The sequence below is a fragment of the Colobus angolensis genome, unplaced genomic scaffold, assembly GCF_000951035.1.
Source record: "Colobus angolensis palliatus isolate OR3802 unplaced genomic scaffold, Cang.pa_1.0 Scaffold96, whole genome shotgun sequence".
In the NCBI taxonomy this organism is placed as follows: domain Eukaryota; kingdom Metazoa; phylum Chordata; class Mammalia; order Primates; family Cercopithecidae; genus Colobus; species Colobus angolensis.
The window spans coordinates 1,524,389-1,535,930 of record NW_012123598.1 but is presented as its reverse complement, the minus strand read 5'-3'; the positions used below and the strand labels follow the sequence as shown (position 1 = coordinate 1,535,930).

The 11,542-nt window shown below is 47.4% G+C and overlaps 1 protein-coding gene across 1 annotated transcript in view; it reads left to right on the top strand.

The window, feature by feature from the left end:
- Window positions 1-6,189, top strand: part of NLRP5 (NLR family, pyrin domain containing 5) — a 59,084-nt gene extending 52,895 nt beyond the window's left edge. The window contains exons 14-15 of the mRNA XM_011932436.1: window positions 2,382-2,552; window positions 5,779-6,189. Of these exons, the coding sequence (XP_011787826.1) occupies window positions 2,382-2,552; window positions 5,779-5,911 (304 nt within the window). The 3' untranslated portion in view covers window positions 5,912-6,189. The remainder of the gene's footprint in view (window positions 1-2,381; window positions 2,553-5,778) is intronic.
- The last annotated feature ends 5,353 nt before the right edge of the window (window positions 6,190-11,542 follow it).

The window sequence follows — 11,542 nt, the reverse complement described above, 5'->3', positions numbered from 1 at the left end:
TTGTATTTTTAGTAGAGACACGGTTTAACCGTGTTAGCCAGGATGGTCTCCATCTCCTGACCTCATGATCCACCCGTCTCGGCCTCCCAAAGTGCTGGGATGACAGGTGTGAGCCACTGCGTCCGGCCTGTTTTTCTTTTAAATGTAGTCTCTCCCTTAGCCTTCTGTTCTCAGGTGTGTCCACCTACAAACACTCCAAGCTTCGCTGAACCACATTCTCCACCCTCTCAGCACCTGCCGTTCGGTAGCTGAGAATCTCAGGATCAAAACAGGCGGTGGCAAGTTGCTGTCCTGTGCAATCAGGGGTCATGGATATAAACTTGTTTTCCCAGCATTAGTCATCTGGTCCACTCATTTTCCCCACTACCTGAGACAATTTCACAACAGTTTCATTCCCTGGAGACATGTGCACCTACCTTGTTCTTCTGGATGCTTAACAAACGACCCCCATCCCTTCAAATAATATAAAACCATGTACTTTGAAAGCCCTCAACGATCTCTCGAGTAGCCAACTTTGATCTGCACCAGTACACACAGACGGGCGTGGTGGCGGGTGCCTGTAGTCCCAGCTACTCGGGAGGCTGAGGCTTGAACCCGGAAGGTGGAGGTTGCAGTGAGCTGAGATCATGCCACTGCACTCCAGCCTGGGTGACAGAGAGACTCTGTCGTGCAAAAAAAAAAAAGGGGTGTGTGTGTGTGTGCCCAGATTAAAGCCTCTTACTAACACAATGGGAATGTGACCCCCCACCCTGGTGCCACGGAGAGTTACAAGCAGCATACATACAAGACTAGTGGATGGTCAGTGCTCACACGTAGTAGCAAACATTCCATTCCAGAGTAGTTCACAGTGCAGTGCAGCCACCTCTACTAGCTTCCAGACTATTTCCATCGCCCCAGAAGGATACCCTGTACCCATTTAGCTGTCCCCCTTCTATTTCCCATTCCCTCTAGCCCTGGCGACCTCTCTACTTTCTGTATGAATTTGACTATTTTGGGTATTTTATACAAATGGAATTATACACCATTGACCTTCTGTGGCTGGCTTCTTCATTTCCAAGGCTCATCCATGTTGTGGCATATATCAGCACTTCCTTTTTTTTTTTTTTTTGAGACAGTCTAGCTCTGTCACCCAGTCTGGAGTGCAGTGGCACGGTCTCAGCTCACTGCAACATCGACCTCCCAGGTTCAAGCGATTCTCCTGCCTCAGCCTCCTGAGTAGCTGGGATTACAGGCACATGTCACCATGCCTAGCTAATTTTTGTATTTCTTTTTTTTAGTAGAGACCGGGTTTCATCATATTGGTCGGGCTGGTCTTGAACTCCTGACCTCAGGTGATCTGCCCACCTCGGCCTCCCAAAGTGCTGGGATTATAGGCGTGAGCCACTGCACCCGGCCTCAGGTGAACTATTTCATAGCAACTTACGGATTTTGACATCCCGCCCCAAAATAACCAGCGTGCTCCCCTCAAAATAGGAGAACACTCCTATATAATGCCGTTATCATATTTAGTGAGGTCCCTTGGCTTTCTGTTGCTCTTAAGGTGAAATTCTAAACCCTTAGTATGACCTACGTGCCCAGCCTCTACTCTCACCACTGTCTGTGGCTCTGCTCTGACCTCTAGTCATCTTTGTTTCTCTAATGTGTCCCCTTCTTTCCACAAGCACCGTGTAGAGGTGATTTTTTATATTCGTGCATTTGTCAATGTCCTTCCTGCCTTCTCACCTTTCTTCAGGTGCCGTGTTGCTTTCTCTGCAGGTCTGTGTTCCTTGTTAGGTTCCCTTGTGACAGGCACGCTCGGCCTTTCTTTCATTGTTTTCCACAACTATAATTGGAGTTACCTGCCGTTTCTCAAAGTGAGAACCAAGCACGGTTGCTTTACCTGGGAACTCGTTAGAAGTGCAAATATTTGGCCGGGCGCGGGGTGGCTCACACCTGTGATTCCAGCACTTTGAGAGGCCGAGGCAGGTGGATCATCTGAGGTCAGGAGTTCAAGACCAGCCTGGCCAACATGACGAAACCCCATTTCTACTAAAAACACAAAAAAGTAGCCAGGCTTGGTGGCATGTGCCTGTAATCCCAGCTACTCGGGAGGCTGAGGCAGGGGAATCGCTTGAACCCCAGAGGTGGAGGTTGCAGGGAGTCGAGATTGCACCATTGCACTCCAGCCTGGGCAACAAGAGTGAAATGCCATCTCAAAAAAAACAAAAAACAAAAAAACAAATATTTGGGTCTTTCATCCGAACAACTAAACAAAAACTGGGAGGCAGAGCCCACCACTTTTTTTTTCCAAAGGAGAAGTGTCAGGGTGAAATTCATATAGGTTGAAGGAAGGATCCATCATTGATCTTTGGGGTTATTTCCTGGGTGTCCTGACCCTGCAGGTTGAAGGCATGTGGATTGACTTCTGATTGCTGTGAGGCACTCTCCTTGGCCCTTTCTTGCAACCAGCACCTGGCCAGTCTAAACCTGGTACAGAATAACTTCAGTCCCAAAGGAATGGTGAAGCTGTGTTCGGCCCTTGCCTGTCCCACATCTAACCTACAAATAATTGGGTAAGTCCCCAGCAACTGTCTTCGGAAACACAGACCTGCTTCTGTTCCAGGCTTGTTAGCTGGTGGAGAAGCAGTTTAGGGGAAAAGGTGAGGTCACGGCTTGGCAGCCAGATTTTCCTCTGATGGTGAGTGACGACAGTGTTCTGAGTACCATGCTGGAGATACAGGAATACGGGAGATAGAGGCCAGGTGCCTAATATCATGAAGCTTACTTCTGGGTGTGTTGGAAAGGGAACAGAAAGAACATTATATTTATGCTGAAAAACTAGAATTGCTGTATGATCCAGCAATCTTACTTCTCAGTATGTACCCAAAAGAATTAAAAGCAAGATCTCAGAGATTTCACACCCATGTTCATAGCAGCCTAATTCACAATAATGGCCAACAGGTGGAAGTAACCCAGGCGTTCATGGATGAAAGGATAAACAGGGCCGGGCGCGGTGGCTCAAGCCTGTAATCCCAGCACTTTGGGAGGCCGAGACGGGCGGATCACGAGGTCAGGAGATCGAGACCATCCTGGTTAACATGGTGAAACCCCGTCTCTACTAAAAAAATACAAAAAACTAGCCAGGCGAGGTGGCAGGCGCCTGTAGTCCCAGCTTACTCAGGAGGCTGAGGCAGGAGAATGGCGTGAACCCGGGAGGCGGAGCTTGCAGTGAGCTGAGATCCGGCCACTACACTCCAGCCTGGGCAACAGAGTGAGACTCCATCTCAAAAAAAAAAAAAAAAAAAAAAAAGATAAACAGAATGTGGTCTTACACCTACAATGGAATTGTATTCAGCCTTAAGAAGAAAATTCTGGCCGGGCACGGTGGCTCGAGCCTGTGGGAGGCTCGAGTCGGGCAGATCACGAGGTCAGGAGATGGAGACCATCCTGGTTAACCCGGGGAAACCCCGTCTCTACTAAAAAATACAAAAAACTAGCTGGGCGAGGTGGCAGGCACCTTTAGTCCCAGCTACTCGGGAGGCTGAGGCAGGAGAATGGCATAAACCCAGGAGGCAGAGCTTGCAGTAAGCCAAGATGGCGCCACTGCACTCCAGCCTGGGTGACAGAGTGAGACTCCACCTCAAAAAAAAAAAAAAAAAAGGAAAAAAAAAAAGAAAATTCTGACTCATACTAAATGATGGAATCTTGACATGCCAAGTAGAATAAGCCAGTCCTAAAAAGACAAATACTGTAGAATTCTACCTCTATGAGATACGTAGAAGAGTGAAATTCATAGAGACAGAATGGTGATTTTCAAAGGATTGGGGTGAGAGGGTGGGGAGTTGTGTAACAGGTGCAGAGTTTCTGGTTTGCAAGATGAAGAATTCTGGCGATAGGTGGTTGTGGTGATGGTTGCACAGCCGTGTGAATGTACTTAACACCACTGAACAGTTCACCTAGCAGAAAATTTCTTCAGTAGCTCACATACAACATTTCAGCCTCCCCTCTCACTCCTTGTACAAGTCTGGAAGGCTGAGTTGGTGGAGTTCACAGAAGTTCTTCAGGACCATCTCTTAAGACTAGAAGTTTATTTCATGAGACGGTGGCAGTTCATCGATGTCTTCAGTGTTTAGTGGTAGAAAACGCATTTGTCATTTAGGACCTCATACTCGTAGACAAACAGGAGTTCAGAGGTATCCCTGAGCATGAAGGAACACAGTTGTACTTGAAGGGAGTAAAATCTTGACCGGAGAAATACACAGCTGGTAGCATTGATAGCCCATTTGAGGTTGGTTGTGGTGTATTTATGTATTTTACTTTAAGTTTTTGAGATGTTGCCCACGCTGGAGTGCGGTGGCGCGATCTTAGCTCACTGCAACCTCCGCCTCCTGGGTTCAAGCAATTCTCCTGCCTCAGCCTCCCGAGTGGTGGGGATTATAGGTACATGCCATCACATCCGGCTAATTTCTACATTTTTAGTAAAGACGGGTTTTCACCATGTTGGCCAGGCTGGTCTCAGACTCCTGACCTCATATGATCCACCAGCCTCAGCCTCCCAAAGTGCTAAATGACAGGCATGAGCCACCACACCCGACCTCCTTGTGGTATATTTATAATCAATAGAAAATTTCTGAGTTGAGTAACTGTTTTCCCCGGTATGGTCCAGCTTATGGCAGTTGAGTTGATCCAGCAGGTTTCAAATTCTAACACATGAGTATAACCAGGAAGAAGTCAAAAGTGGCTGTGGCAGACCCTGGAATCAGAGGAGGAACGTGAAGACAGGATAGGGTAGACGGATTGAGAAACATGGCTCAATGAATCTGGGAGTCCTGGTGTGGTCAGAACTGTTATAGTGACAAAATGAGCTGAAAAGGTGTGGAGTACTGTCAAAAGAATGTGTTTGTATCTTTGACTTACGAGGTATGATAGCTGTTGACAAGATCAGTGGTGACTGGGACTTAGGAGAACTTACTGTACCTTCCCAAACCCTGTAACAGGACCTGGCACAGAGACTCTAAGGAATTTATGAATGGACTGAAGGATCCTGCCTGCATCTTAGGACTGTTGTGAGGAGCAGATGCCTTTAAAAGCTCAGCATAGTATCTGACATGTCCAAGTTTCTTTAGATACAGAGAATTACTTTTATTCTATAGGGAACATGCTACTGTTATCAAGCAAAATTGGCTCACTGCCTGATGTGCTAGAGGCCAGTACTGTGACATTGGAATTTTGAGGGGGAAAAAAGCCCTATACTGCAGGTCAGCTCACAAGGAGACAGGAGTCAAGCTCAAATCTCTCTCCCCATGCTGGCTTCAAGGCAGTATTTTTATGAGAAAAGGTTCAGGAAGTAGATTCTGAGATTAGTAGGTGATTGGAAGAAAAGGGGAGGTCTGGAAAGTTCCAGGGCATGCGTAATTATCTATTCATGCTACCTCATGGGTTGCATGTGCCAATTTAGGGAGAGTTAGTATAAAACCTGGTAGAAATTCAGGCTGTGACATCAGCAAGCTCCTTCTCTGCAAACTCTAGCCTGCCTTAACTTTTTCTAGCCGATTTCAGCCAGTTGTTTCATAAGTAGAGAGGAGAGTCTCATGTTTCAGCAAGCTGTTTCTTTTATTGTCTGCCATCCTGCAAACTCAAGAATTTGTTAGTCATGGGTTTCTTTAACTCTTTTAACTACTGTTCCTTAAGAGTACAAGAAAAGGTTTGAGATCCTTGATGAGGCTTCCAGGAATTTTGAGGAAGGGAGAAGAGTCGAAAGCAACATCTCAGTAGCGAGTCCTCTCTCTGTCTCCCCAGGCTGTGGAAATGGCAGTACCCTGTGCAAATAAAGAAGCTGCTGGAGGAAGTGCAGCTGCTCAAGCCCCGAATCGTAATTGACGGTAGTTGGCATTCTTTTGATGAAGATGACCGGTACTGGTGGAAAAACTGAAGATACGGAAACCTGCCCCACTCACACCCATCTAATGGAGGAACTTGAAACACTGTTTGCTCAGAGCAAGCCATGCCCCTGGGAGTTCCTTCTCAAAGATGGAGAATGATTTCTGATTCTCACGAAGCTCTCAATGGTAGTGATTCTTTGTTCAATATACCTTGGTTACTGGATTTGAAGGCTGGAGACCTTCAAGTCGCAGGACTGAGTATCTGAAATGTCAGTCCTACCTCAGAGCATACAGAGGGAATGAAATAAACACAGAGCATTTGGAAAAGGTGTCAAGTAGTGGTTTTCTTAACTAGTGGGGCTATGGTTTAGGAGCAGAGAGGTTAGGAGGACCTAGATCTTCAAAAGCAGCCCCTGAATTTGGGTACCACAACTAGTGGTGGTTTTTTTTGTTTTTTGTTTTGTTTTTTTATTTTGTTTTTTGTTTTGTTTGAGACAGAGTCTTGCTCTGTCACCCAGGCTGGAGTGCAGTGGTGTGATCTCTGCTCACTGCAAGCTCCGCCTCCTGGGTTCACGCCACTCTCCTGCCTCAGCCTCCCAAGTAGCTGGGACTACGGGTGCCCGCCACCACACCCGGCTAATTTTTTTGTATTTTTAGTAGAGATGGGGTTTCACCATGTTAGCCAGGATGGTCTCGATCTCCTGACCTCGTGATTCGCCCACCTCAGCTTCCCAAAGTGCTGGGATTACAGGCGTGAGCCACCGAGCCTGGCCAACTACTGGTTTTTTAAAGCACATACCTGAATACCAAAGGATGGTGTTACTGTCACTCAATATCTGAACTATAAACATAAAGTCGAATTTATTCCTTAGTGTAATGAAAACTTGGTCTACCACAGTCTCTCTGAGTAGAGCAGACTTCTGATCTTTGTAGGCAGGAATTTGGGGAGGGTGTAGAATGAGGTTAAACCTTGAAGGTATAAGGTAGCCTGTGGTTACTCAGGTGAGGCTGATTGGTACAGGTGTGTGATTCAGAGTGCATCCCTTCCCGACTGGCTGAATTTCAGATGCAAAGAGCGACTGTTGGTTGGCCTGCAAAAAAGCATGTTCACTGAGGTAAGTTGTCTTGGATCCATTGAATGGATTTCGACCTGTCTAGGTAGTTATTTATTACCATGGCTACAGAACCATCGGTCTATTCCTAGAAGAGTGGAAAACTCTTACATTCTTGCCAAAATGTACTTCTTATGATTTATTGTATTTATTTCTCTCATCCATGATGATGATGATGAATGATGATATCTAACACAGCCCTTGCTGTATACCATGCCCTGTCCTAAGCAGTATGAATTACTTATTTGATCTTTACAACACCTTAGAGGTAAAGATATTTCTTGCTTCCATCTTACAGATGAGGACATTGAGGTACAGAAAATAACAGTGCACAGCAAGCACAGACGCAGTGGCTCACAACTGTAATGCCAGCACTTTGGGAGGCGGAGGCAGGTGGAATACCTGAGATCGGTGGTTTGAGACCAACCTGGCCAACACGGTGAAACCCCGTCTCTACCAAAAATACAAAAATTAGCCCAGTGTGGTGGCTCGTACCTGTAATCTCACCTACTTGGGAGGCTGAGGCAGGAGAATCACCCAAACCCGGGAGGTGGAGGTTGCAGTGTGCCGAGATCATGCCACTGCACTCCAGCCTGAGTGACACTGAGTGACAGAGTGAGACTCCATCTCAAAAAAAAAAAAGAATGCACAGCCAATAAGTAGCAGAGCTGCCATTCAGACCCAGGAAATCCACTTCTGGGGTTCATTCTACTAACTGAAATGTTGCCTCTACCATACAACCACCTTCCACAAGCCACTCACTGTACTGTGTGTAAATCTATAACTTCAGCAACCCCTTTCAAACTGGGGAATGTTTTAGCATCATTCCCTGTTAGCATATATTAGACAGGGACTGTCATGCCCCCTTTTCTGCTCCCATTGCAATGCAGCTGGTAAAGTTTATATCAGGTATAGGAGAAACGGCAACTCTGCAGTTTATTTGTTCTCCTAAGCATTATCTTCAATGTATGGTTTCTTCGCAGGAATACTTTTTAAATACTTGCGTGTTCTGGGAGTGTTTGTTTATAAAATACTTGGACATTGGACCAGTGTGATGGGGTTTACGAGGTGAATGGGTGGAGTAGTGGGGGAAAAGCCCTTCCGAATCAGAATATCTGTCTTCAGGATACCTTTTCTCCCACGTGGGACATATGTCCATCTAACATAAAGACAAGGCAAGGAGGCCGGGCGCAGTGGCTCACGCCTGTAATCCCAGCACCTTGGGAGGCTGAGGCAGGTAGATCACGAGGTCAGGAGATCGAGGCCATCCTGGCTAACACGGTGAAACCCCATCTCTACTAAAAATACAAAAAATTAGCCAGGCGTGGTGGCGGGCGGCTGTAGTCCAAGCTACTTGGGAGGCTGAGGCAGGAGAATGGGGTGAACTCGGGAGGCGGAGCTTGCAGTGAGTTGAGATCGCGCCGCTGCACTCCAGCCTGGGAGACAGAGCAAGACTCAGTCTCAAAAAAAAAAAAAAAAAAAAAAAAACCACCATTAATGTTTGTGTTAACAAAGCATTACTATGTTAGTCTTGTCTATCACCTTATATATAGCTAAAAATACACAATGTCCTCCTCCTGTGTCCAGTCAATTATCTTGAGCACTGCTGCCTACCCCACCCCCAACTGTGACAAATATCCCACTATGTAAAGTTGCAGCCAAAGGGAAAAGCCAAGTTTAGAAACAGTGTTTTGTTTTTTATTTTTTAGAAACATCTTCCTATCTTGCCCAGGCTAGTCTTGAACTCTTGGGCTCAAGTGATCCTCCTGCCTCAGCCTCCCAAAGTGGTGTGATTACAGGTGTGAGCCACTGTGCCCGGCTTTAAGTTTTTGATGCTGACCTGTGTTCAAATTCTGACTGCTCTGAATGACTTTTGTGACACTATACAAAGGTCAACTTCCATGGGCTTTTGATTTATCTGTAAAGTAGGAAAAATTGTACTTACCCTATAGAATTAGTTTCAAGAAGAGATGAATCTCCGTAAAGCAACTCTAGAAGTGGCTGGAGAATTCACTCCACCAATATTTACCTACATGTATTAGTTGTCTGTTGCTGTTTACAACATTAACACAAACTTGGCAGTTAAAACTCATGATCTCAGTGTTTGAGTTCAGATACGACTCAGCTGGGTCCTCTGTCTCAGGGTCTCACAAGGCTGCAGTGAAGGTGTTGACCAGGGTTGTGGTCTCCTCTGAGACCCAACCGGGACAAGGACCTCTTCCAAGTTCATGCAGGTCCTGGGAGCATCTATTTTCAGGCTGCTGGACTGAGGGCCTTGGTTTCTCAACTGTCAGCCCCAGGCCATCCCCAGCCCTTTTCTGCTTGGCTTTCTCCATATGGCAGATTGCATCTTCAAAGCCAGCAAGACAGAATCTCATGGCATCACAGAAGTCGGATCCCATCAACCCTGCCGCATCCTGTTTGGATAGAAGGAAGTTACAAGCCCCTTCCACACTCGGGAAGGGAATCTGGCAAGATGGGAACACCAGGAGGAGGATCATGAAACTGCCTAGAATCTGATGTGCTCCATACTGGCAGAAAGCTGTGTTCTACTCACTGCTGCCTGTGGGAAAAGAGTTTTTCTCTTGAGCCTCTTGGCCATCTCCAAAGGTACAGGAGGGAGTTACCCATGTGGTACGACTAGGAGGGAGGAAGTGAACCTTCTAAGTGCTCTTCACAAGCTTCCTGTCTCCAGATGTGTACACACTTTCCTGTTTCATGCAGCAAGCTTTGTTGTGGATGGGATGGGTGGGCAGAAGACTGATTGTGGCAGAGTGCTAGAAAGCTACAGATACAGGCCACCTGCCTCTGTGTGTGTGTGTGTGTGTGTGGTGGGTTTTTTTAAGGTAGTTTTGCTCTCGTCACCCAGGCTGGGGTGCAATGGTAAGATCTATGTTCACTGTAACCTCCGCCTCCCAGGTTCAAGCAATTCTCATGCCTCAGCCTCCCAAGTAGCTGGGATTACAGGTGCATGCCACCACGCCTGGCTAATTTTTGTATTTTTAGTAGCAATGGGGTTTCTCCATGTTGGCCAGGTTGGTCTCAAACTCCTGACCTCAGGTGATCCACCCGCCTTATCCTCCCAAAACGCTGGGATTATAGACGTGAGCAACCACACCCAGCTGGCCTCAGAACTTTGAATAATAGGGATGACACCTTGACTTCTACCCAACTCTTTGTTTCTTATTCTAAATTCCAAAAGTAGAGGTTGAAGTAATGATTAGTCTGTAGAAACCCTATGTGCTAGCCACTGCCCTCAGGCTGATGGGGCAACACAAAGATCCCTGTTCTCCTAAAATGTATTACCTTCTAATGGACAAACACGTGAACTGCAGGTGTTCTGACAGCTAAAATGGCAGGTTAGCAAAAGACTAGGACTATTGTGTTTTTCTAGACTAGCTGTCTTTACCAGGTCTGAGAGAGAGACACTTTTCTGCACGTTTTTTCGTCAAGTTCAGGACATGACATACAATGAAAAAAATGAAAATATACCCCTTCCTACATAGTGTTTGTTGTTTTTTTGTTTTGTTTTGATTTTTGTTTTTTGGGGGTTTTTTTGACATTTGTACCACGGGGAGGGAAGAGCATCAGGAAGGCAAGGGACACGGTCCTGGAGGGCAACCGTGGTGAGTCCCAGACCCCACACGGGCCTGGTGCATCACACCATGGGTAGAACACGTGGCAGTGCTGTCTCCGTGCTGAGCTGGGCTCTTGTCATCATCTCTGAAGAAGGACACTTTCCTCATCCCTGAGTCAATAGAGACTTGACCTCCACCTGCCCGCCACGCTCGGTAGCTGGGGTGTGTGTACAGCCGCACAAACTCCGATGCTTAAGCTGCATGGCACAGAACGTCCACCTGAGCTCTTTCTACCTGAGTAGAAAGAAGCTTCCTGGGTCGGTGAACCCTGCCCTGTGCTGCTGGTGAGTTTCCCCTGATGCCCGCTGGGTGGCAGCAGAGCGTCATCTTCCCCGAGACCCTCCGGGCGGCAGGGCGGGCGCCTCCCCACCATCCCCACGGCTGTGGATTTTCTCACCGCAGGCGCCGCTGACAAGTGGGGTCGGTCACGTCCACATCGGGGTCCCGCCTGGGAGCTGTAGGGTGTTCAATGACGTCCCTGCTTTTACCTGCTAGGTGCCTTCCCTCCCCCCAGTTGTGACGACCAAAAGAGTCTTCAGACACAGCCAGATGTTACCGGGACACCTTCCTGAGACCCGCTGGTCCACCTGCCTCACCAGCACACCCAGTGGCCTCCCCTTCCCCTCGCTGGAGGCGACTGGTTCGCAGGAAATCCGTGTCAGCCGTGCTCAGAAGGTATCAGCAGCCCCTTTTTGGTTCTATTGGAGGTGACCGCTGCTTAGCAGACACCCGAGAATGGAGGTTTATTCTGTATCTCTAGCTTTATTCCCCACTGTCAAAATGGAATCAACCAAGATCATCTGGAGGCCCAGGTGTAAAATAACAATGCGGGTGCTTTGTTCAAAAATTAAGAATTTCGGCCCGGGCGCGGTGGCTCAAGCCTGTAATCCCAGCACTTTGGGAGGCCGAGACGGGCGGATCACGAGGTCAG